The sequence below is a fragment of the Tachysurus vachellii genome, chromosome 14 (genome assembly GCF_030014155.1).
Source record: "Tachysurus vachellii isolate PV-2020 chromosome 14, HZAU_Pvac_v1, whole genome shotgun sequence".
NCBI classification, from domain to species: Eukaryota; Metazoa; Chordata; class Actinopteri; order Siluriformes; family Bagridae; genus Tachysurus; species Tachysurus vachellii.
Window position 1 is genome coordinate 638474 of NC_083473.1, and position 25522 is coordinate 663995.

Consider the following 25522-nt stretch of genomic DNA (forward strand, 5'->3'; position numbering starts at 1 on the left):
AAATTTCTACCTAATTTTTCCATTGGTAATAAATAATGAAGTCATTTCTGCTGCAGAAAGATGTGAACTTTTCTACAGTGTTTTCTTTTAGACATTAATGGCTGGAAGTAAAGTCCACTGATGTGTTGGGCAGTTTTCACCACCTGTACTTTGTGGTCTGGGGCTGTGCAGTTCTCATACCAGACTGTGACACAGCTGGTCATGATGCTCTCACTAGCACAGAGATAAAAGTTCACCAGGATGGCTGAAGACAGGTGATGTTTCTTCAGTGTCCTCAAACAGAACAAGCACTGGTGAGGTTTCTTGACCAGGCTGGAGCTGTTGATGGTACAGGACAGGTCCTCTGTCATCAGCAAACATGTTTATGGAATTAGATCCATGCAGCGGATGTGGTCATCTGAGCAGATGTGTCCTGACGTGACATGCTGGAGTCTGTTGGTCAGAAAGTCCATAATCCATTGACAGAGGAAGGTGTTGATGCCTAGATCCCAAAGTTTGGTGATTGGCTTGGAAGGGATGACAACATTAAATGCTGAGCTAAAGTCCAAAAAGCTGCCATCTGGTCCGGCAGCCTTGCGTGAGTTGATCTTGTCCAGTGCAGCATAGACATCAGAGAAGGTGAGTGTGAGCGTCTGGTGGGTTTCAGAGGGTCTGGTTTTAGTGGCCTTCTTCCTGTTGTTACTGTTAAAGTGAGCACAAAAGTCATTTAGCTTGTTCAGGAATGAGACATGTGGTTGATGAGAGAAGTTGCTGGGCTTATAGTCACTGATGGCCTGTAGGCCCTGCCACATGCATCAGGGTCAGAGTTGGAGAAGAGTTCCTCCAACCACTGTCTTGTTTATGTAATTAAAATCAAAGGCAGCCTACAGGTGAGCAGTCTGTTGTTTGCTAATGGCTGTGTAACGTTTGTTCATAGCAAGCTTGGCATTAGCATCTGGGGGTCTATAATTATTATATATAAGTATATATAAGTGTATATAAAATGTGCTGTAATTCCTTTCTAATGATGTAAATACCTTCAACATAAAACTTAAAGTCAAAGTAAAAGTGAAATGCTGAGTTATGAAAAATGTACAAATCAATATGACAAAGCACAGGATGGAATTATTCAGAGCTGTGTTTCTGTACTGCTTCTGTATGTACAGAAAGCCACATCCTGCTAAATCTAGAACAGAGAGGATTTATAAAAACAGCTCTTTGTCTCAGAAAACCTAACATTTCTTGTTAAAAGATCTTTGAAACATTAAATACAATGTCAGGGTTGAGATCATGACAGACTATCTTGTGTGGTGGGAGAATTTTAGAATTTGCAAGACAGAGTTCATAAACAATGTAGACTTTTTAAAGCTTTTTTTAATGTTTTTTTATGTTACTGATTTCACCCTAGAGCTTGATGACTACAATCATATACAAACTCCAAACCTATAGGACTTTTTCATTGTTGTACAAAACCTGAGTAAACCTGCATAAACTTCAAGATGCAGCCAAAACAAATAATGTGTGCACATGCATTTTTAATATCTAGTCTTGTCTCTGATCAGGACTTAGGCTTCATCACAGTATTTACACAGCACTGGTTAAAATGGGGGGGGGGGGGGGGAGCTTAGTGGTTAGCACATTCGCCAAGCTGCTCCAAAGATCCTGGTTAAATAATTCCACTTGACTTATATATAGATGTAGAAATTATGTAATTTATAATCACAACTCTCCAGTGTAGGGGGGCACGGTGGCTTAGTGGTTAGCCTGTTCGCCTCACACCTCCAGGGTTGGCGGTTCGATTCCCGCCTCCACCTTGTGTGTGTGGAGTTTGCATGTTCTCCCCGTGCCTCGGGTACTCCGGTTTCCTCCCCCGGTCCAAAGACATGCATGGTAGGTTGATTGGCATGTCTGGAAAAATTGTCTGTAGTGTGTGATTGTGTGAGTGAATGAGAGTGTGTGTGTGTGCCCTGCGATGGGTTGGCACTCCGTCCAGGGTGTATCCTGCCTCGATGTCCGATGATGCCTGAGATAGGCACAGGCTCCCCGTGACCCGAGGTAGTTCGGATAAGCGGTAGAAGATGAATGAATGAATGGTTAAAATAGTAAATGTTGAGGTCTGATCTCCTGTGAATCAATATCAGTGCACCACTCAATGCCACAGGACAACAAATCTCTTAAATGTAAGTGTAAATATTGTAGTTGAAAAAAACTAGTACAGAGAATAAGGTCTGAGAATAAGGTCTCTTAACATTGCTACAATTACAGGGAATTACATGATGGAGAAAAGGAAGGTAGATATACTGTGTGTGCAGGAGCCCAGGTGGAAGGGGAGCAAAGTACGTAGTATTGTAGGGGGAAACAAACTGTTTATTATAGTGTGGATAGGAACAGAAATGGGGTAGGAGTGATCCTGAAGGATGAGTGTGTGAGAAATGTTTTAGAGATGAAAAGAGCGTCAGACAGGGTCATCAGCTTGAAGTTAGAAATTCAAGGTGTGATCAATGTGGTCAGTGGTTATGTTCCACAAGTAGGCTGTGACTTAGAAGAGGAGGAAAGATTCTGGAGTGAGTTAGATGAGATGATGGAGAGTATTCCAGTTGGAGAGAGTAGTGACCGGAGCAGACTTCAACTGACAGGTGATGGGCAGGTTTGGTGTTAAGGAAAGGAACCTAGAAGTACGATTTGTGGTGGACTTTGCTAAGTGAACGGACATGGCTGTAGTTAACACTTATCAGAACATCAGGATATGGTCCTTTACATAAGAAAAGCTATTCATAAAAGTCTAGATTAAACCAATGAGTTTTTAGCCTGGACTTAAATACTGAGACTGTGTCTGAGTCCTGAACACTAATTGGAATCCCATGTCCACCAAGCTACTGCTCCTGGGCCCCTGAACAAGGCCCTTAACCCTCAATTGCTCAGTTGTATGAATTGCAATAAATTGTAGGTCACTCTGGAAAAGAGTGTCTACTAAATACCAGAAATGTAAATGTGAATGTAAATGAAGTCTGTTCCATAACTGTGGGGCTCTGTCAGAAAAAGCTCTGCCATCTGCTGGAGACTTTTGTACCTGAGCTACTACCAAATAGCCTGCACCTTTTGATAGAAATATGCATGATGGATCATAAAAAAACTAAAGATCTCTCAGGTACTGTGGTGTGAGACCATTAAGTTCTTTATAGGTTGATAATAGTAACTGTTGCAGTTATCCAATCAGCCAATCATGTGGCAGCAGCACAGTGTATATAATCATGCAGATTTAGGTGTAGAGCTTCAGTTAAAGTTCACAGCGAACACCATTCATTCATTTTCTACCGCTTATCCGAACTACCTCGGGTCACCGGGAGCCTGTGCCTATCTCAGGTGTCATTGGGCATCAAGGCAGGATACACCCTGGACGGAGTGCCAACCCATCGCAGGGGACACACACACACACACACACACACACACACACACACACACACACACACACACACACACACACACACACACACCGGACAATTTTCCAGAGATGCCAATCAACCTACCATGCATGTCTTTGGACCGGGGGAGGAAACCGGAGTACCCGGAGGAAACCCCCGAGGCACGGGGAGAACATGCAAACTCCACACACACAAGGTGGAGGTGGGAATCGAACCCCGACCCTGGAGGTGTGAGGCGAACGAAAGTGCTAACCACTAAGCCACCGTGCCCCCCACACAGCGAACACCAGAAAGGAGTAAAAGTCTGATCTCTGTGACTTTAACAGTAAATGGTTGTTGGTATCAGATGGGCTGGTTTGGGTTTTTCAGAAACTGCTGATCTCCTGGGATTTTCACACACAACCATCTCTAGAGTTTTTACAGAATGGTCTGAAAAACAAAACCATCCTGTAATCAGAGGGTCTGCAGTCTGAAACATCTTGTTGATGGGAGAGATCAGAGGAGGAGATCAGACTGGTCAAGTATTTTGGGAATACAGAAAAAATGTTAATTAGTTCATCTTAAAGATTATTTAATCCTCAGTCCATCTTCTCTTCATCACAGTAACAGATCAGCATGTATACAGTTCCATTACAGCACCATCTAGTGGCCACATGACTGAACATCAGTCTACATTTCATCAGGTTGGGGTAGAACAGGAGACTGGTTTGTGTTGATACTTTACAGATGATGAGAAAATCTTCTTCTTCTTTCGGCTTTTCCCTTCAGGGGTCGCCACAGCGAATCATCTCTCTCCACCTAACCCTATCTTCTGCATCCTCAACACTTGCACCCACTAGCTTCAAATCCTCATTAATTACATCCATATACCTCCTCTTTGGCCTTCCTCTTTGCCTCCTGCCTGGCAGCTCCATGTCCAACATTCTCCTACCAATATACTCACTCTCCCTCCTCTGAACATGTCCAAACCATCTTAATCTCGCCTCCCTAACTTTGTCCCCCAAACGTCCAACATGGGCTGTCCCTCTGATGTACTCGTTCCTAATCCTGTCCAATCTTGTCACACCCAAAGAGAACCTCAACATCTTCAGTTCGGCTACCTCAAGCTCTGACTCCTGTCTCTTCTTCAGTGTCTCTGTCTCTAAACCATACAGCACGGCCGGTCTCACCACTGTCCTGTACACCTTCCCCTTGATTCTTGCTGATACTTTCCTATCACACAGAACTCCTGACACCTTTCTCCACCCACTCCAACCTGCCTGCACTCGCTTCTTTACTTCTTTCCCACTCTCTCCATTACTCTGGACTGTTGACCCCAAGTACTTAAACTCCTGTACCTTCTTCACCTCCTCACCCTGTAACCTTACTATTCCACTTCCCTCCCTTTCATTCACACACATGTACTCAGTCTTACTACGACTGACTTTCATTCCTCTTCTCTCCAGCGCAAACCTCCACCTCTCCAGGTTTTCCTCCACCTGCTCCCTGCTCTCACTACAGATCACAATGTCATCTGCAAACATCATCATCCAAGGAGACTCCTGTCTGACCTCCTCTGACAACTGGTCCATCACTATAGCAAACAGGAAGGGGCTCAGAGCCGATCCCTGATGCAGTCCCACCTCCACTGTAAACTCCTCTGTCTGACCTACAGCACACCTCACCACTGTCCTGCTCCTCTCATACATGTCCTGCACCACTCTGACATACTTCTCTGCTACTCCTGACGTCCTCATACAGTACCACAGCTCTTCTCTTGGCACCCTGTCATACGCTTTCTCTAAGTCTACAAACACACAGTGCAACTCCCTCTGACCATCCCTATACTTCTCCATCAACATTCTCAGAGCAAAAATTGCATCTGTTGTGCTCTTTCTCGGCATGAAGCCATACTGCTGCTCACAAATTTCCACCACCTTCCTTAACCTAGCTTCCACTACTCTTTCCCACAACTTCATTGTATGGCTCATCAACTTTATCCCCCTATAGTTGTTGCAACTCTGCACGTCACCCTTATTCTTAAAGATCGGCACTAACACACTTCTTCTCCATTCCTCAGGCATCCTCTCACTTTCTAATACCCTGTTGAACAAACTAGTTAAAAATTCCACTGCTGCCTCTCCTAGACACTTCCAGACCTCTACCGGGATGTCGTCAGGACCAACTGACTTTCCACTTTTCATCCTCTTCAAGGCCTTCCTGACTTCATCCTTTCTAATCTTATCTACTTCCTGTTCCACAGAGTTCACCCCTTCTACTCTTTTTTCCCTCTGATTTTCCTCATTTATCAGCTCCTCAAAGTATTCCTTCCATCTCCTCTGTACACTCTCCTCACTTGTGAGCACCCTTCCATCTCTATCCTTAATAATTCTAACTTGCTGCACATCCTTCCCATCTCGATCCCTCTGTCTAGCTAACCTGTACAAGTCCTTCTCTCCTTCTCTAGTGTCTAACCTAGTGTACAACTCATCATATGCCTTCTGCTTGGCCTTAGACACCTCCCTCTTCACTCTGCGCTGTAACTCCTTGTATTCCTGTCTATTCTCTTCAGTCCTGTCCATATCCCACTTCTTCTTGGCTAATCTCTTCCTCTGTATACTATCCTGAACTTCCTCATTCCACCACCAAGTCTCCTTATCTTCTTTCCTCCTTCCAGATGACACACCCAGCACCTTTCTCCCTGTCTCCCTGATCACTTCTGCTGTAGTTTCCCAGTCATCCGGCAGCACTACCTGACCACCCAGAGCCTGCCTCAACTTCTGTCTAAATTCCTCACAACATTCCTCCTTTTTCAGCTTCCACCACTTAGTTTTCTTCTCTATCTTTGACCTCTTCCTCTTACAGACCATCAGAGTCATCCTACACACCACCATCCTATGCTGTCTGGCTACACTCTCTCCCACTACCACTTTACAGTCACTAATCTCTTTCAGATTGCCTCTTCTACAAAGGATGTAGTCTACCTGTGTTCTCCTACCTCCACTCTTGTAAGTCACTCTATGTTCCTCCCTCTTCTGAAAATACGTGTTAACCACAGCCATGTCCATCCTCTTAGCAAAGTCTACTACCATCTGTCCTTCAAGGTTCCTTTCCTTAACTCCAAACTTGCCCATCACCTCCTCATCACCTGTGTTCCCCTCACCGACATGTCCATTAAAATCTGCTCCTATCACCACTCTCTCACCCTTGGGAATACTCTCAATCACCTCATCGAATTCACACCAGAATCTCTCTTTCTCCTCTAACTCACAACCTACCTGTGGGGCATAACCACTAACAACATTCAACATCACCCCTTCAATCTCTAACTTCAGACTCATCACCCTGTCTGACACTCTCTTCACCTCCAGAACATTCCTCACAAACTCCTCCTTCAGGACCACACCTACCCCATTTCTCTTACTATCCACACCATAATAAAACAGCTTGAATCCTGCTCCTATACTACGAGCCTTGCTACCCTTCCACTTGGTCTCCTGTACACACAGTATATCCACCTTCCTTCTCTCCATCATATCAGCCAGCTCTCTACCTTTCCCTGTCATAGTACCAACATTCAGAGTCCCTATTCTCAGTCCTACACTCTTACCTTTCCTCTTCTCTCTCTGTCTGTGCACTCTCCTCCCTCCTCTACTCCTTCGACCAACAGTAGCCCAATTTCCACCGGCGCCCTGTAGGTCAACGGCGCCGATGGCGGTCGTTGTTAACCCGGGCCTCGACCGATCCGGTATGAAAATCTTACTGACAACTCGCATGGTTAGATTTGGCAATGTTTTATGCCGGATGCCCTTCCTGACGCAACCCTCTCTATTTATCCGGGCTTGGGACCGGCACAGAAGTCACTGGACTGTGACCCCCATGGCTAGATTTGATGAGAAAAGATGAGATGATGAGATGATGACAGATGATGACAGATGATGAGAAAATGAATCTTTAAATCTAGAATCATATAGAAATAAATGTTGACTCTTATTGAAAGATCCTGCACTACATTGTGTGTTACAGTAGTGTGTAGTAGTCACTCTTAGCAGAAGGTGGAAATCATCAGATATCATTACACACATCAGCTGATTTCTCATCACAGCACGAACAGCTGATGAAGAGATTTCTGCTTTTTAAGAAGGATTATTTTTGAAACATGAAGATGTTTGATGATGTTCAGTGGAGTGCAGCTTTAGCAGCTGTGCAGCTGTTCTCAGATCAGTGTGTGTTTCTGAGTCAGAGCACTTCCTCTACAGCTCAGGGAGGTTTTTGTACGACGCTGTAACACTGTGTGTATGGAAAGCTGCTATACTGCTGACAATAATAATCTCCTGCATCTTCAGCCTGAACTCCAGAGATTTTTAGACTATACTGTGTTCCAGATCCACTGCCACTGAAACGATCTGGAATCCCAGACTGACGAGTAGATGCAGCATAGATCAGGAGTTTAGGAGCTTCTCCAGGTTTCTGCAGGTACCAGGCGAGAGCATTGCTAACACTCTGACTGGTTGTACAGGTGAGAGTAACAGATTCTCCTGGAGAAACAGACTGAGATCCTGGAGACTGAGTCAGGACGATTTCCCCAAAAGACTCTAAAGAAAAGGATTCAGAGTTAAAATAATGGAAACAGATGTAGTAATGAGTGTGAGAGTGATGTGATGATGTGTATGAATAATAAAAGTAAAGAGAATGTCTCACGGTGAGCGAGGAGTCCCAGTGTCCCCAGCAGGAGACTCAGTACCATCATCATTGTGCTGCGTGTCAGTGGCTCTGAAAGGACTGAACACACTCTGATCAGCACTACAGCTCTTAAAGTGTGTGTAGCAGTGACACAGAACACATATGCAAACACCACAACTGTGTGTGTGTGTGTGTGTGTGTGTGGTCACTGGAGTGTAACAGAGGTTTTTGTACGACGGCTTCATTAGAATGTATCACTGTGGTTTACTTTTGGTGGAGGAACCAAACTCATCATCAGTAAGTCTCTCTTCTTTATTCAACATTCCATTCATTTATTTTTATTGTTTATCAAAATATTAAAGTTTAGACAAATAGAAAAATGTGGACATCATAAAGAATTTCTGTTTGTTTATTCATTTATTCATTTGTATGTCTTTATAATTTGGAGATAAGGAATGTGGAGTTTGTTTTGATGATGAGACAGTTTCAGTAAAATAAAAATAAGATAGAGGAAATTAAAAATCAGGAGTTAGCTGTTAGCTGAATAAGTAGACAGTGTGTTCATCAGTAAACAGCACTTTCACATTCACAGCTTCTGAAGTTCATATTGTGTGCTGTGAAGGACATGGTAGAAAACTTCATCCTGTGTCTGTTAGCCTTCTGTCATGTTACTGATGGACTGATGTTGAATCTGGAAACAAAGATAAACAGTGTGTAGAAAGGTGGATGTGGTGTGATGTGGTTATTTCCATCACTGAACTGATTTCTCAGCCTCTTTGCCAGATATGTGATTTGTGTAATGGAGTAAATCTTCTTCTCTGGAAACTCAAAGGGAAGGTGTGATGTTTTCCAGCCCTGACTGTGTGGAATTTCAGTGTATTTCCATCAGCATTGGATTTATTTTTCTGTAGCACTACATGTACAATAACAGAAGGACTCAGGAGGACTGGAACACACTCCCAGAATAAAGGCCATCAAAGTCCGAGTGTCTCCACAATAGAACGAGGAACTAGGAAATGTTCTCCTGCTGAGTAGTTCTACTGAAGTGCAGTGATGTGAAGAAGCTGTAATGAGTAAATGTTGTGTAATCATGTGTAAAGGTGTGTTTATTGTGTGTTTGTGGTCTACAGAAGGTCCCACGGTGAAGCCCTCCGTGTCTCTGCTCCCTCCCTCCTCTCTGCACCAGTCTGAGGAATCGGCCTCGCTGCTCTGCCTGCTGTCTGCCTACTCTCCACAGGGGGCGTCGGTGAGCTGGACGGTGGACGGCTCGGCGGTGAAGGACGGGGTCTTGACCAGTCCAGAAGAACAGAAGAAGGGCGGTTACACACGCAGCAGTACCCTGACCCTCAGCAAAGCACTCTGGGAAAAGGGGGAGGAGTTTGTCTGTACGGTCTCCCACGAGGGCGTGGATCATCCGGTCACGTTCAGAAAGAGCCAGTGTTAAGGCTAACAGCTCCAAGATAGAACTGAACACTGAGCTGCTTACACATCCATCTACAATAGAGTTTCAGTTCTACACAATGCTGACATTTCTGTCTTTACTCTCTTCACTGTCCTGTTGCTCTTCCTGTAGTTTTGCTCTGCTGAAATAAAGCTTCATTTTGGACATTGTGTGTTCTTTTCTTGGAGTTAATAGTCATTATCAGTGTGAGGAGAGAGTGTGTTTAGCTGTAGATTCAGGGCTGTGTGTTGTGCTTCAGTGAGTTTGGATGAAGAAAGTTGAACATCTGGTGAAAGTGCTGCTCTATTCCGGGAGAAAGAGGATCACTCAGCCGTCTTCATGTAAATCTCTCTCACTTCACTGATCTTTATATTATTGTGTGGCTCAGTTCTGCTCTCCCTGATCCATTTCAGTCTTAATCAGAGCAGGGCTGATGTGACTCTAAATATAATATTATAATAATCTTATTTAATGGATCATTTCCAAAGAAACATTTTTTTATAAAGATAAATGTCATTTCTTATGGTAGAGATTTAAAATTAATATCAGTTGTATGATATGATTAGATCTAATCTATTCCCCTCTTCACCACTAGAGGTCTCTTTATTCTAATGACTGACTCCCTCTACCGTGGCCCACTGTAGAGGAAAAATTCACATATCTGTGCATAGTAAGATGCAGTTATAGTTAAAAACTTTAATAAAAGTAGAAAAATCCAAATCGTGATCAAGACTGTAGTCATGGGTGAAGAGAGAGTACAGGAAGGGACTCAGCACACAATCTTGGTGTACACCAGTGTTCATTCTGATTGTTGAGGAGGTGATGTTATTTGACTTATCATGGTGATGTATGTTGATGAGTAACTCCGGTATCCAATTGCAAAGGAACGTGATGATGCCAAGGTCGCCAAGTTTAGTGATCAGCTTGGAGGGGATAACTGTGTTGAATTCTGAAGTAAAATTAACAAACAATATTCTTGTATATGTGTTCTTGTTATCCAAGTAACTTAGTATGATGTTTAATGCTGGGGAGACATCCTCAATTTTCCTGTTCTATGGTAGGCAATCTGCTGATGGTCTATTGTGGGCCTAACCACTCAAAATACTTCATGATTATGTGTGTAAGTTCTAAAGGGAAGTAGTCTTTCAGGCAGGATCACATGCATGGATGGATGTATGGATGGATAGACAGACAGATAGATAGATAGATAGATAGATAGATAGATAGATAGATAGATAGATAGATAGATAGATAGATAGATAGATAGCCCTTTCACACAAACTCTTTGTCACGAATGTGATACCCTATATCAAACCAGTATGGAAAACTCACATCGTGCCTGGGAGGAACTGGTGATGTGTCTACAAGTGCACTATAGCTGGCTAGTATGTCTCTCGGAACAAAAGTTCAGGTTCACGTGCTATGTAGCGGTGCTGATAATGCGAGCTCAGTCTGCCTTGCACAATAACAATAGCTGTAAGTCAATGTACACTTGGCTTTAATGCCCTGTGAGACTTGCCATAACATTCAGACATATACTGAGCATGGAATAACAAAAAACCTTTATTACCAAACAGTGCATTAGTACAGACTATAATTCATTGTGTTGACATGTACCAACAGCACACAAAAAATAACAAAAGAAAACAATAATACCCGGGATTTGTTTTAACCTGTCTATGGTACCAGAACAGTTTACAAGCGTGTTGGAGCTCTCCGCAATCCTATATCAAAGGTTTTGTGCTTACTTACAGTTCTTAGATCCGAAACCCTGCAACAAAGTCCTGGATCAGTTCCAAGTACTCCTCCTTCTGTTTTGCATGTGGCTGTACTCCAAGTTATATTGGAAGTCTGAGGTGTACAGGGTAAACAGGACCGGAGAGAGCACAGTCGCTTGTGGTACTCCCATACGGCTGACCTCCATGTCAGACCTGCAGTCTCCCAGTTGCACGTACTGAGGTCTGCCTGTCAGATAGTCTGTAATCCATGCCACCAAATGTGAGCCCGCTCCCATCTCTATAAGTTTATCTCTGTGGAGCCGTGGGCTGAATAGTGTTGAAGGCGCTGGAGAACTCCAAAAATTTAATTATCTCTCTCGCTGCCCGTGACCAGGTAAGAAAGCGATTGCTATAGAATGTAGATAATGGTGATCTCAATTCCCACCTTCTCCTGGTATGCAAATTGCAGAGGCTCAAGGGCATGGCAGACCCATGGCCTCATGTGGTGTAGCAGCACCTGCTCCATGGTCTTCATTATTTGTGATGTCATGGCAACTGGCCTGACGTCATTCAACCTTCCAGGGTGTGCTTTGCTCGGAACTGGGATGATGCAGGATGTTTTCCACAGCCTAGAGACCCTCTCCTTTTCCCCACTCAGGTTAAAGTTGCACTTTAGAGGGTCTCCCAGAACCAACGAGCAGACCTTCAATAGTTGTTGTGATGCTCCACTTGGACCAGCTTCTTTGCTGAGACAAAGGCTCCTCAGTTCTCTGTGCCCCTGAGCTGCAGTGATCATGCAAAAACAACAAATATGAAAGAACAGAAGCACATGCTGGACTGCTACTGATCATCTAAGCTCACAGCACCAGAGTAATGAAAATTTTATTTGGAGGTGATTGCTGCTCATAGCTCTCAAGTGTACGATCAGTATCTGTCTAGTTCAATATTCACTGTGCTTTTAGTTGTTCAGTGTTGAATCATTCAACCACTGAGAGAAAAGATCCTTCTTGACAGGAACCTCCCATGAAGTGGCGTTCAGGAGGGAGACTAGGTCCATGAACTAAACTCGAGAGGGCCAATGAGGGGCAACTAGTAGAAGGTTGACCCGGTCGTGGTGCACTCTGGCTAGGACTTGCCGGAGCAGAGCTACCGGGGGAAAGGCGTACAGATGGAGCCTCGGCAACATCCATACCAAGGCTTACAGGCCCAAAGGGGCCGGATGAGAGAGGGAAAACCACAGCGAACAGTGGGTCGACACCTTGGAGGCGAACAGATCCACTTCCGCCCGGCCAAATTCGCCCGTCCACATGGGGGTGGAGACGCCACTCCCAGGGCCTCAGCACCTGCCTTGACAGGAAGTCTGTCTCCAAATTTACATGCCCTGGAATGAAAATCGCTCTCAGCAAAAGGAACCTGGTCTCTGCCCAGAGCAGAATCTGTTGTGACAACCTGAACAGGGGGCGCGAACGCAGACCTCCCTGGTGATTGATATAGGACACCAAAGCTGTGCTGTCTGTATGTAGTAAGACATGGCAGCCCCTGAGGTGTTGGAGAAAGTGTTTCAATGCTAGAAACACAGCCCTCATCTCCTGGCAATTTATGTGCCATGAGAGATAGGGGCCCTCCCATAGACCCTGAGCAGAAAGGCCAACCAAGACCACTCCCCAACCCGAAAGCAAGGCATCCATCTAAAGAGTCCTGCGATGGAGACATGCCCCTAGAGTGGGACCCAAGGCCAGGAACCGAGGTCTTTTCCACATAAGAAGGGTACGAAGCCCACAGTGTGTAACCCTTATAACCCTGAGCCAAAGCTGGAATGGCCTCATGTGAAGCAGACCAAAAGGGATAATGTGGGCTGCTGCCGACATGAGGACGAGCATTCTCTGTGTCTCGGCGACAGAGAGGCTACAGCCTAGCCGAATAGATTTCACTGCTGACAAGAAGGAACCCACCCGAGCGAGAGACAGATGTGCCCGCATCATAGTGGAGTCCCAAACTACCCTCAGAAAGGTGGTTCTCTGAGAAGGAGAAAGCACACACTTTTCATGGTTCAACCTGAGGCCTAGAGACCTCATAGGGGCAAGCACAGCATCTCAAAGACTGGCCGCCATAGCCTTTGACTGGGCCAGAATGAGCCAGTCGTCCAGGTAATTCAGTATACGGATGCCCTGGAGACACAATGGTGCCAGGACAGCGTCCATGCACTTTGTAAATGTGCATGGTGAAAGAGCTAGGCCAAAAAGAAGAACACAATACTGCTACACTTCGCCCCAAAAGCAAAACTGAGGAATTTCCTGTGCTCTGGCAGAATTCCTATGTAAAAATAAGCGTCTTTGAGGTCGATCGTCACAAACCAGTATTTGGACCTGACCGGGACACAATAACCTTGAGCGTGAGCATCTTGAACCTGTAAGTCTTAAGAGTACAGTTCAGAGCCCACAGGTCCAAAATTGGAAGCAGCCCCCTGTCCTTTTTGGGAACAACAAAATATCGTCTGTAAAAGCAGGAGACTCGCTCTGGGAGGGGAACTTGCTCTATGGCCCCTTTCCTCAGGAGCTGGAGAAGTTCCTCTTGGAGGAACACTGCCTAGTGCCAACAATCGTGGGCAACACACCCTGAAAACTCGGAGGACAGGAGGAGAACTGGATCCTGTAGCCTTTTTCTACAGTACCCAGGATCCACTGAGACACCCCTGGCAGACCTTTCCACGCTGCCTGGTTGTCTGATAGTGGTGTGAACTCCCGGGTGCCCTGAAACAGTGCACAGGCAGGTGCTAACCCAGGGAGATCCATGCATGGAAGAGGAGCAGGCACAAACCCTACTGCTCCCCGAAATGCTGGAGGCAGCGGAGCGGGCAGTAGAGGGAGCCTTCCTAAATAGGACGCTCCTAAGAACCCCGGCCCTCGGGCATCAGGACTCCTTTGTAGCCCACCTGGCCGAGATGACGGACCTAAGGTCCCCTCTCACTTGACAGGTCTAGGCCCTAACCATTTGTACTGCCCTGTGTGAGCTAGGAGGGGGTTGGGTGCGACTGGAAGATGTCCCAGGCTGCTCGCCTGGGAGAAACTCCCTGATTGCCGCCGACTGGCATTTCACCTCCTGGTGTCTGTTGACGACAGTACTCACTGCATTGCCGAACAAGACCTGAGGTAAAATTCGGGGCATCCAGGAGAAAGGACTTATCCTTATCTCTAATTCCATTCAATTTGAGCCACAGATGCCTCTCTGTGGCAACCATCATAGCCATTGAACGGCCTGTAGAGCCTAATTTAATGTAGAGCTTCGTGGCATGGAGCGAAAGGTTGGAGGCTTGCCAGAGCTCAGCTACTGTACCACCTGAGTGCTGGTTCGGAGCCAGAGCCTAATTTAGAACCAGTTCTTTCTGTTTCGACCACCAAAGCACCGTCTCTGAACCAGGAAAAGTGGTTCTTAAGTAGCACCATAACGTTGCTGGTCTAGACTTAAGAACCGCTTGTGTCCGGGGCTGTGGGCGGGGTTACTGTTAGCGCATTTGATAACGTACCTTAAGTATACTAATGTTTAATACACTTTTACTTTACCGCGATATGATACATTATCAGCACACATGATAGTAGGTAGCTACATGCTAAGGCTAACTTTTTTCTGTGTTAATGATAAAATAATGTTATGTACTTTATCCATTACAACCTCCGTTTATACAGATTACATGGAGCTGCACGTACATGTTTTATTCGCCCCGTTTGGGTGTTAATGTAGGTTCACAAAGCCATGAGCATTAACAGTAAAACAACATCAGCCATTGTTGATGTTCTGTTTGTATTTGCCACTGCTGCCCTAAAGTTGCTGGGACACGTGACACGTATACAGTGACGTCACACTCGGCGCTGTGATGCTCTCTAGCCGGTGGAAAGGCAAACCGGTTCTTAGAAGGTTCGCCAGTGGAACCAACTTTGAACCAGAACCAGCGCTAGCTCTGAACCAGCACCCGGTTCTTTCCGGTGGAAAAGGGGCATGAGTCACAATGGCCTGACTTTGGGATCCTGAAAAAGGAAAAGGATAAAGAAATATAGGTAAGATAATTATTAGATGTTATGTTGAATAAATTTGACTGAGTGAAATCTTACCTTGAGCACAGAGGAGCAGTGTGCAGATGAAGACGCTGATCAAACTCATGGTTTCTGTGTGTGAAGTCGCTGAGCAGCAGCTCTCAGTCATGAAGTGTTAAAGTCACAGGGTTATAAACACTCACAGAGCACTGAAGCTGATACTGCAAAATGGAACTTCTCGCTATGGAAACGCGTGTGTGTGTGTGTGTGTGTGTGTGTGTGGTCACTGTAGTGTAACAGAGGTTTTTGTACCATGAGTGTATCACTGTACTGATTATTGAAGACGTTGATGTTTCCAGTCTGGACTCTTAATAAGCAGAAAAAACTTGAACATCTGGTGAAAGTTCTGTTCTATTCTGAGATAAAGAGGATCACTCAGCTGTCTTCATGTAAATCTCTCTCTCACTTCACTGATCTCTCTCTCTCTCTCTCTCTCTCTCTCTCTCTCTCTCTCTCTCTCAGTTTCACTGCTTTAACTGCTTTTATTTATCTGGGTTGGTTGGGGGACATTTTCCAGGTATGGACTAAATGATATACACCACTTTATCAGGACCCTTCACCTGTGTTCACCTGCACATTCATCCAGTTATCCAATCAGCCAATCATGTGGCAGCAGCACAGTGTATATAATCATGTAGATTTAGGTGAAGAGCTTCAGTTAAAGTTCACAGTGAACACCAGAATGGAGTAAAAGTCTGATCTCTGTGACTTTAACAGTAAATGGTTGTTGGTATCAGATGGGCTGGTTTGGGTTTTACAGAAACTGCTGATCTCCTGGGATTTTCACACACAACCATCTCTAGAGTTTTTACAGAATGGTGTGAAAAACAAAACCATCCTGTAATCAGAGGGTCTGCAGTCTGAAACATCTTGTTGATGGGAGAGATCAGAGGAGGAGATCAGACTGGTCAAGTATTTTGGGAATACAGAAAAAATGTAAATTAGTTCATCTTAAAGATTGTTTAATCCTCAGTCCATCTTCTCTTCATCACAGTAACAGATCAGCATGTATACAGTTCCATTACAGCACCATCTAGTGGCCACATGACTGAACATCAGTCTACATTTCATCAGGTTGGGGTAGAACAGGAGACTGGTTTGTGTTGAAACTTTACAGATGATGAGAAAATGAATCTTTAAATCTAGAATCATATAGAAATAAATGTTGACTCTTATTGAAAGATCCTGCACTACATTGTGTGTTACAGTAGTGTGTAGTAGACACTGCTCCTCTTAGCAGAAGGTGGAAATCATCAGATATCATTACACACATCAGCTGATTTCTCATCACAACACGAACAGCTGATGAAGAGATTTCTGCTTTTTAAGAAGGATTATTTTTGAAACATGAAGATGTTTGATGATGTTCAGTGGAGTGCAGCTTTAGCAGCTGTGCAGCTGTTCTCAGATCAGTGTGTGTTTCTGAGTCAGAGCACTTCCTCTACAGCTCAGGGAGGTTTTTGTATGATGCTGTAACACTGTGTGTATGGATAGCTGTTACTCTGCTGACAATAATAATCTCCTGCATCTTCAGCCTGAACTCCAGAGATTTTTAGACTAAACTGTGTTCCAGATCCACTGCCACTGAAACGATCTGGAATCCCAGACTGACGAGTAGATGCATAATAGATCAGGAGTTTAGGAGCTTCTCCAGGTTTCTGCAGGTACCAGGCGAGGTTAGTGCTAACACTCTGACTGGTTCTACAGGTGAGAGTAACAGATTCTCCTGGAGAAACAGACTGAGATCCTGGAGACTGAGTCAGGACGATTTCCCCAAAAGACTCTAAAGAAAAGGATTCAGAGTTAAAATAATGAAACAGATGTAGTAATGAGTGTGAGAGTGATGTGATGATGTGTATGAATAATAAAAGTAAAGAGAATGTCTCACGGTGAGCGAGGAGTCCCAGTGTCCCCAGCAGGAGACTCAGTACCATCATCATTGTGCTGCGTGTCAGTGGCTCTGAAAGGACTGAACACACTCTGATCAGCACTACAGCTCTTAAAGTGTGTGTATCAGTGACACAGAACACATATGCAAACACCACAACTGTGTGTGTGTGTGTGTGTGTGTGTGTGTGGTCACTGGAGTGTAACAGAGGTTTTTGTACGACGGCTTCATTAGAATGTATCACTGTGGTTGACTTTTGGTGGAGGAACCAAACTCATCATCAGTAAGTCTCTCTTCTTTATTCAACATTCCATTCATTTATTTTTATTGTTTATCAAAATATTAAAGTTTAGACAAATAGAAAAATGTGGACATCATAAAGAATTTCTGTTTGTTTATTCATTTATTCATTTGTATGTCTTTATAATTTGGAGATAATGAATGTGGAGTATGTTTTGATGATGAGACAGTTTCAGTAAAATAAAAATAAGATAGAGGAAATTAAAAATCAGGAGTTAGCTGTTAGCTGAATAAGTAGACAGTGTGTTCATCAGTAAACAGCACTTTCACATTCACAGCTTCTGAAGTTCATATTGTGTGCTGTGAAGGACATGGTAGAAAACTTCATCCTGTGTCTGTTAGCCTTCTGTCATGTTACTGATGGACTGATGTTGAATCTGGAAACAAAGATAAACAGTGTGTAGAAAGGTGGATGTGGTGTGATGTGGTTATTTCCATCACTGAACTGATTTCTCAGCCTCTTTGCCAGATATGTGATTTGTGTAATGGAGTAAATCTTCTTCTCTGGAAACTCAAAGGGAAGGTGTGATGTTTTCCAGCCCTGACTGTGTGGAATATCAGTGTATTTCCATCAGCAGTGGATTTATTTTTCTGTAGCACTACATGTACAATAACAGAAGGACTCAGGAGGACTGGAACACACTCCCAGAATAAAGGCCATCAAAGTCCGAGTGTCTCCACAATAGAACGAGGAACTAGGAAATGTTCTCCTGCTGAGTAGTTCTACTGAAGTGCAGTGATGTGAAGAAGCAGTAATGAGTAAATGTTGTGTAAGCGTGTGTAAAGGTGTGTTTATTGTGTGTTTGTGGTCTACAGAAGGTCCCACGGTGAAGCCCTCCGTGTCTCTGCTCCCTCCCTCCTCTCTGCACCAGTCTGAGGAATCGGCCTCGCTGCTCTGCCTGCTGTCTGCCTACTCTCCACAGGGGGCGTCGGTGAGCTGGACGGTGGACGGCTCGGCGGTGAAGGACGGGGTCTTGACCAGTGCAGAAGAACAGAAGAAGGACGGTTACACACGCAGCAGTACCCTGACCCTCAGCAAAGCACTCTGGGAAAAGGGGGAGGAGTTTGTCTGTACGGTCTCCCACGAGGGCGTGGATCATCCGGTCACGTTCAGAAAGAGCCAGTGTTAAGGCTAACAGCTCCAAGATAGAACTGAACACTGAGCTGCTTACACATCCATCTACAATAGAGTTTCAGTTCTACACAATGCTGACATTTCTGTCTTTACTCTCTTCACTGTCCTGTTGCTCTTCCTGTAGTTTTGCTCTGCTGAAATAAAGCTTCATTTTGGACATTGTGTGTTCTTTTCTTGGAGTTAATAGTCATTATCAGTGTGAGGAGAGAGTGTGTTTAGCTGTAGATTCAGGGCTGTGTGTTGTGCTTCAGTGAGTTTGGATGAAGAAAGTTGAACATCTGGTGAAAGTGCTGCTCTATTCTGGGAGAAAGAGGATCACTCAGCCGTCTTCATGTAAATCTCACTTCCTCTACACTGCTCTCTGATTTCCTGCTTAAAACTGACTCTGTGTGTTTATCTGGGTGTGGAACAGGAAGCTGGTTTCATGTCTTTCTTTAGAGCAGGATTTATGGTTGAGGTAACTGACATTACACACTTATTTTATATTAATAGTTTCTAGGAATTCTGACCTTTATCATCCTTTAGATCAGGGGTCACCAACCTTTTTGAAACTGAGAGCTACTTCATGGGTACTGAGTCATACGAAGGGCTACCAGTTTGATAGGTTCTCCTGAAATTACACATTTGCTCAGTTTGCCTTTAGTTATACATTATCAATAATGATTAATGATTAATGATGAACTCATCTATGTGAAGACACTGATCACGTTAATGATTTCTCACAATAATTATCAACTATGACAACAAGGTGGGAAATATATCAATATTCAGCACTTTAATAATCTCATTAATTGTTCTATTTTCAGATGATCACTTAGATTTCATAGGAAAAATGTCCCATTTTCATTATGTTGCACAATGTATCAATTATGTAATGTTAAAGAAAAAACAACTTACATATTTTTAAAGAAATCTTGTCACATTTTGAATTAATGACCAAATCTGTGGCATTTTTAACAAGATTTTAACTGCTACATGTCATCAAACACACTTAAATTGAACACAATTCTTCAAAATTTTAATTCAACTTTGCCATGGCCAGTTGATGCCAGCACTGCCATGTTGCCACTGACAACATCTGGTATCTGTTTCTTAGTTAGTGGGAAGTCTGACATTGCATGCTGTTCACCAGTGTATTGTAATATGGTGTGTAACCTGATACTGCAACTGTGAGTGAGTCTTTCAGATGTGCATCAGTGAGGCGTGTTCTGTCTTTGTTCTTGATGAAGTTCATGTCAGAAAACGCTGAGCATACACCACTGTACTTCTCTGTGTCAACAAGGCACCAATGTGTAGCTCTAAATGAGGCTTTGGTTGCTTTTTGTGACTTTTTCGCCGGTCTCGTGAAAAAAGACTGTTGCTTACCCAAAGCTGCCTTTAGCTCACAGGCTTTTTCTGCCTGTAGTGTGCTTCCCGGTGGGTAGTTAGCATCGTAGCTTTTATGACACGTAGTGAAGTGTCTTTCCACATTGTGCCGGTTTCTTTCACAGTTGTAAAAAAGAACTCCTCTTCCCATTCGTTGTTAAAGTGATGTTTTCTTTCTTTTCTCTGCCATGTTTCTTGGGTAAGAAACTGCCTTCAGCGTCCATCTCCGCTCCGCTCCCGCTCCACTAATGGTTTTGTCATGCACACAATACTGACCTTTGAACTAGAGTAGGTCAGAGGTCACCTAAACTTATCTAAAGTTATATTGCATAATGAACATATTTTTAAGATATTGTCATTTTTAAATCTATATAAATGCAAGTGTAATTTAAAAAAAATAGCAACAGAATAAAAATTTAATTTTAGACGCAGCTCACTATCGAGTTGTGCTATTTTTAGAACAGGCCTGCAGGCGACTTATGTGGTCCTTGGGGGCGACCTGGTGCCCGCGGGCACCGTGTTGGTGACCTCTGCTTTAGATGATAAATTTTAAATTTATAATAGGTTTCATTTTCATTTTCAGTTAAATGCAGCATTTTTCATCCTTCAGCATTCATTAAAAATCCTCCCTTCCACCCCTGAACCTGTCCAACTTTAGGCCAAACCTCCCCTTTATATAGGCCTCATCATAGCACAGAGACGGCGCTGGTTAAAGTGGTAAATGACCTGTTACTGGTCTCTGATCAGAGTTGTGTCTCCTTGCTGGTGTTATTTGATCTTAGTACAGATATTGTTCATACTAGTCTCTATGATACATAAGAAATTCAAGTATCATTCAATTTTATCTGTATATCACTTTTAACAATGAACATAGTCGCTTTAAAAGAATGTAAAAAATCAGAACAAAAACTGCAAAGTTTATTTTTTCAAAATGTAAATCTATATTTATACCTAATGAGCAAGTCTAAGGCAATGGTGGCGAGGAACAACTCTGAGAAGGTATGAGGATGAAACCTTGAGTGGATCTGCATGACACCAGAGAGTGTGATTATAAATTACATCATTTCTACATCTGTATATAAGTCAAGTGGAATTATTTAACCAGGAGCTTTAGAGCAGCTTGTAAATGAGCATCATTGCTAAATTCATTAGAGATTTAAAAAATTCCTTCCTGTTGAAGCCATGAAGTGTTGATTGGACACTAAAAATGGTTTTAAACAAGACCTGAACACTAATTATAAGTCTGTTCCATAACTGTGGGGCTCTGTAAGAAAAAGCTCTGCCCCCTGCTGGAGCCTTTAGTACTTGTGGTACTACCAAATAGCCCTTTTGATTGAAGTACAATGGGTACGGAAGGTATTCAGACCCCTTTAATTTTTCACTCTTTGTTTCATTGCAGCCATTTGCTAAAATCAAAAAAGTTCATTTTATTTCTCATTAATGTACTCAGCACCCCATCTTGACAGAAAAAACAGACGTAAAAAATTTTGCAAATTTATTAAAAAAGAAAAACTGAAATATCACATGGTCATAAGTATTCAGACCCTTTGCTGTGACACTCATATTTAACTCACATGCTGTCCATTTCTTCTGATCCTCCATGAGATGGTTCTACGCCTTCATTGGAGTCCAGCTGTGTTTAATTAAACTGATTGGACTTGATTAGGAAAGGCATACACCTGTCTATATAAGACCTCACAGCTCACAGTGCATGTCAGAGCAAATGAGAATCATGAGGTCGAAGGAACTGCCCAAGGAGCTCAGAGACAGACTTGTGGCAAAGCACGGATCTGGCCAAGGTTACAAAAGAAGTTCTGCAGCACTCAAGGTTCCTAAGAGCACAGTGGCCTCAATCCTTAAATGGAAGAAGTTCGGGACGACCAGAACTCTTCCTAGACCTGGCCGTCCAGCCAAACTGAGCGATCATGTTAGAAGAGCCTTGTTGAGGGAGGTAAAGAAGAACCCAAAGATTACTGTGGCTGAGCTCCAGAGATGCAGTAGGGAGATGGGAGAAAGTTCCAGAAAGTCAACTATCACTGCAGCCCTCCACCAGTTGGGGCTCTATGGCAGAGTGGCCCGACAGAAGCCTCTCCTCAGTGCATGACATATAAAAGCCCTCATAGAGTTTGCCAAAAAACACATGAAGAGCTCCCAGACTATGAGAAATAAGATCTTCTGGTCTGATGAGACCAAGATTGAACTTTTTGGCGTTAATTCTAAGCGTGTGTGTGTAACCTAGTGAACCAGCACTGATGTATCCAATGATAGAGATTTAAGCACTTATGTACGTCGCTCTGGATAAGGGCGTCTGTCACATGCTGTAAATGTAAACGAATAAACCAGGCACTGCTCATCACCTGCCCAATACAATCCCAACAGTGAAACATGGTGGTGGCAGCATCATGCTATGGGGGTATTTTTCAGCTGCAGGGACAAGACGACTGGTTGCAATTGAAGGAAAGATGAATGCGGCCAAGTACAGAGATATCCTGAAGAAAACCACTTCCAGAGTGCTCAGGACCTCAGACTGGGCCGAAGGTTCACCTTCCAACAAGACAATGACCCTAAGCACAAAGCTAAAATAACAAAGGAGTGGCTTCAGAACAACTCTGTGACCATTCTTGACTGGCCAAGCCAGAGCCCTGACCTAAACCCAATTGAGCATCTCTGGAGAGACCTGAAAATAGCTGTCCACCAACGTTCACCATCCAACCTGACGGAACTGGAAAGGATCTGCAAGGAAGAATGGCAGAGGATCCCCGAATCCAGGTGAAAATAACTTGTTGCATCATTCTCAAGAAGACTCATGGCTGTACTAGCTCAAAAGGGTGAAAGTACAATCTCTGATGGGCTTTTTGTGTTATATTGGTGTTCTCACACTTCAAGTCTTTGAAATGGTCTAAGGAACTTGAAGGAATCAGTGTTAGACACAGTACAACCCTGTGCAACCCTAAAAGGAATCCCAGAACCACAAGCCGGTCCACCTCCAATCTGTATGGATCCAGCAGCGAACCTGTGATGCACTTCAGTTATGTTAGCACCAGAATCCCATAGTACGTCATGACAAGAAAGCTAAAGGCAACTGGTCTGTAGTTATTCAGTACTGACATGTAGGTGTTTTTGGAAATATGTATTATGGTGCTGTATTTGAAGCGTTATAACACCATACTTCATACTAGCAGTAATCCAGTTTGTTATTGTAGAATTTTGTGTGAGCGCTGTGTTTGGGATGCATATGTCTTCACAGAAAATCATGTAAGATGTAACAGAATCAGATACTGTAGTTTGTCCAAGTCGTCATCTTTTGTTTGAAATTCACTCTAGTCTGTACAATCAAAGCACTCTATTAATTTATACAGAAGAATGAAGAAGGTGATATATGAACTAAAAACATCTACAAACTTAGTGATTACTTCCATTTGCCTTTGGAACAGTGAACATATTGTTTTTGTTGTTATTATTTGTTTTATTTTTTAAGTTTATGTATTTAAGCTGGTGTGAGATCTGTCCTTTTTAATGTGCACACAGGACTAGATAAAGAAGGTGTGAATAGTGATGCCAGTTAATCCAGTGTGAGAATGTTTTAGTGAATCTGAATATTATAATAAAACCCCAGATTTGTTGAGCTTGCTTCATGCTACAGCCATGATAGAATTTTTCTAGTTCACTCTGAGCAGAAGTCTGAGTCTGCTGCTACCTCTGAGCTGATATCAGAGAAGAAAGTGCCAAAAAAAACAGAGAACGAATAGTAAAACACTGTAAAGTTTACTGAGACCTACAGGGAGTATTCAGTGTTATTTATAGGCAAATTTTGTTCAGAAACAACAGAAACAGACGTGATGGTTAACACATTTACTGATAGTATGAAGAGCTCGTTATGGAGTGTCAGGTTCGGCGCATGTTTATCAGAACAGATCATAAAGAATGTCCAGGTCAAATCAAATGATATCACAGTCATAGATGAGGTCATAAATGAATGGTATCACACAGTCATCCCAGGCCCAAGTGTACAGTGTTTGCCAAGGTATATTCAAGTTCAAGTTTTGCTTTATTATCAATCTTCCACATGTACAGTACATACAGAGAATTGAAATTGCGTTACTCTCAGTCCCAAGGTGCATACAGATAATAACAATGGAAATTAAATAAAGCAGCGCAAGGCATATGGCAGATAAAGTGCAAATGAGCAGACCAATGCTACACAAAGTGACTGGTGCATGTCATCGTATGTTAGTGGGAGGGGGAGTGGAAGAACCTGTGGATGTGGGATCTGGAGGGGTGGGGTGGGTTCATAGATCTATGGTGCCTGGGGCAGAAAAGGGAAGGGGGTGTAAGTTCGGAAGCGAGTTCAGCTTCCTGACAGCCTGATGAATGAAGCTGTCCTTCAATCTGTTGGTCCTGGCCCAGAGACTCCGCAGTCTCCCCCCTGATGGCAGCAGACTGAAGAAGCTGTGAGAAGGGTGGGTGGGATCACCTGCAATGCAGAGGGCTTTGCGGGTGGGACAGGTCTCGTAAATGTCCTGGAGGGAGGGGAGAGAGACACCAATAATCTTCTCAGCTGCTCTCACTATGCGCTGTAGCGTCTTCCGGCAGGATGCGTTGCAAGCACCATACCACACAGTGATGCAGCTCGATAGTATGCTCTCGATGGTGCCTCTGTAGAAAGTGCGCATGATGGGGGCGTGGCTCTGGCTCTTCTCAGTTTGGGAGGAAGTAGAAATGATGCTGTGATATCTTGGCCATTGCTGCTGCGTTTTCAGTCCAGGAGAGGTCCTCTGTGATGTGCACACCCAAGAACTTGGTGCTGCTCACTCTCTCCACAGTCGCACCGTTGATGGTCAGAGGAGCATGCTGAGTGTGCACTCTCCTGAAGTCAACACCTATCTCCTTCATCTTCTCCACGTTCAGAGAGAGATTGCTGTCACTGCACCACCCGGACAGGCATCTCACCTCGCTCCTGTAGTTTGTCTCATCTTCGTTGCTGATGAGACCCACCACAGTCGTGTCATCCGCAAACATAATAAAGAGGTTGGAGTTGTGTGATGGTATGCAGTCGTGGGTCAGCAAAGTGAAGAGAAGGGGGCTCAGCACGCATCCTTGTGCTGGATGTGTTGCTGCTGACCCGTACTGCATGAGGTCTTCCAGTCAGAAAGTCAGAATATATTAAAGTCTACTTTGGCCCCAAAAGGACATGTGCACGTTCTTAAGGAGCATCAAAGTCAGTCTCCCTGATCACCCGTCCGTCCCACAGCCCCAACCTCACATGACAGTCACCCTTTAAGGTCACACATGTCTGAGGTCAGAGGGTGGTCCTGTCCAGCAAGAAGCAAGACCTACTTTCAGGTCAGAAACCATACTAGAAACACAGTAGTACTAACACATGAGATATGTGTCATGACACATGGCAGGTCTATGGGAGGAGACAAAACTAAAAGTAAAACAATAAGAAAAGATCAAAAACAAAATTTCCATCTGAATGTCACATGGAAAAGGAGCTGTGTGCTGAGAGAAGGTGAATATATGA

At 43.8% G+C, this 25522-nt stretch overlaps 2 long non-coding RNA genes and 2 gene segments (V, D, J or C); 2 read left to right on the forward strand and 2 right to left on the reverse strand.

Moving 5' to 3' along the window:
- Positions 1 to 7437: 7437 nt before the first annotated feature.
- On the reverse strand, positions 7438 to 8216 carry LOC132857269 (immunoglobulin kappa variable 3-15-like). The segment is given in 2 exon segments: positions 7438 to 7975; positions 8082 to 8216. Coding segments are annotated over 2 exon segments (387 nt in total).
- Positions 8217 to 8224: 8 nt separating this feature from the next.
- On the forward strand, positions 8225 to 9669 carry LOC132857288 (uncharacterized). Its single transcript, XR_009649524.1, has 2 exons — positions 8225 to 8360; positions 9194 to 9669. It is a non-coding gene; the product is annotated as an uncharacterized LOC132857288 (long non-coding RNA).
- A 6586-nt stretch (positions 9670 to 16255) lies between these two features.
- Positions 16256 to 17334, reverse strand: LOC132857265 (immunoglobulin kappa variable 3-15-like). The segment is given in 2 exon segments: positions 16256 to 17093; positions 17199 to 17334. Coding segments are annotated over 2 exon segments (387 nt in total).
- LOC132857283 (uncharacterized) lies at positions 17087 to 18790 on the forward strand. The gene is made up of 2 exons (XR_009649520.1): positions 17087 to 17481; positions 18315 to 18790. It is a non-coding gene; the product is annotated as an uncharacterized LOC132857283 (long non-coding RNA).
- Positions 18791 to 25522: the final 6732 nt, after the last annotated feature.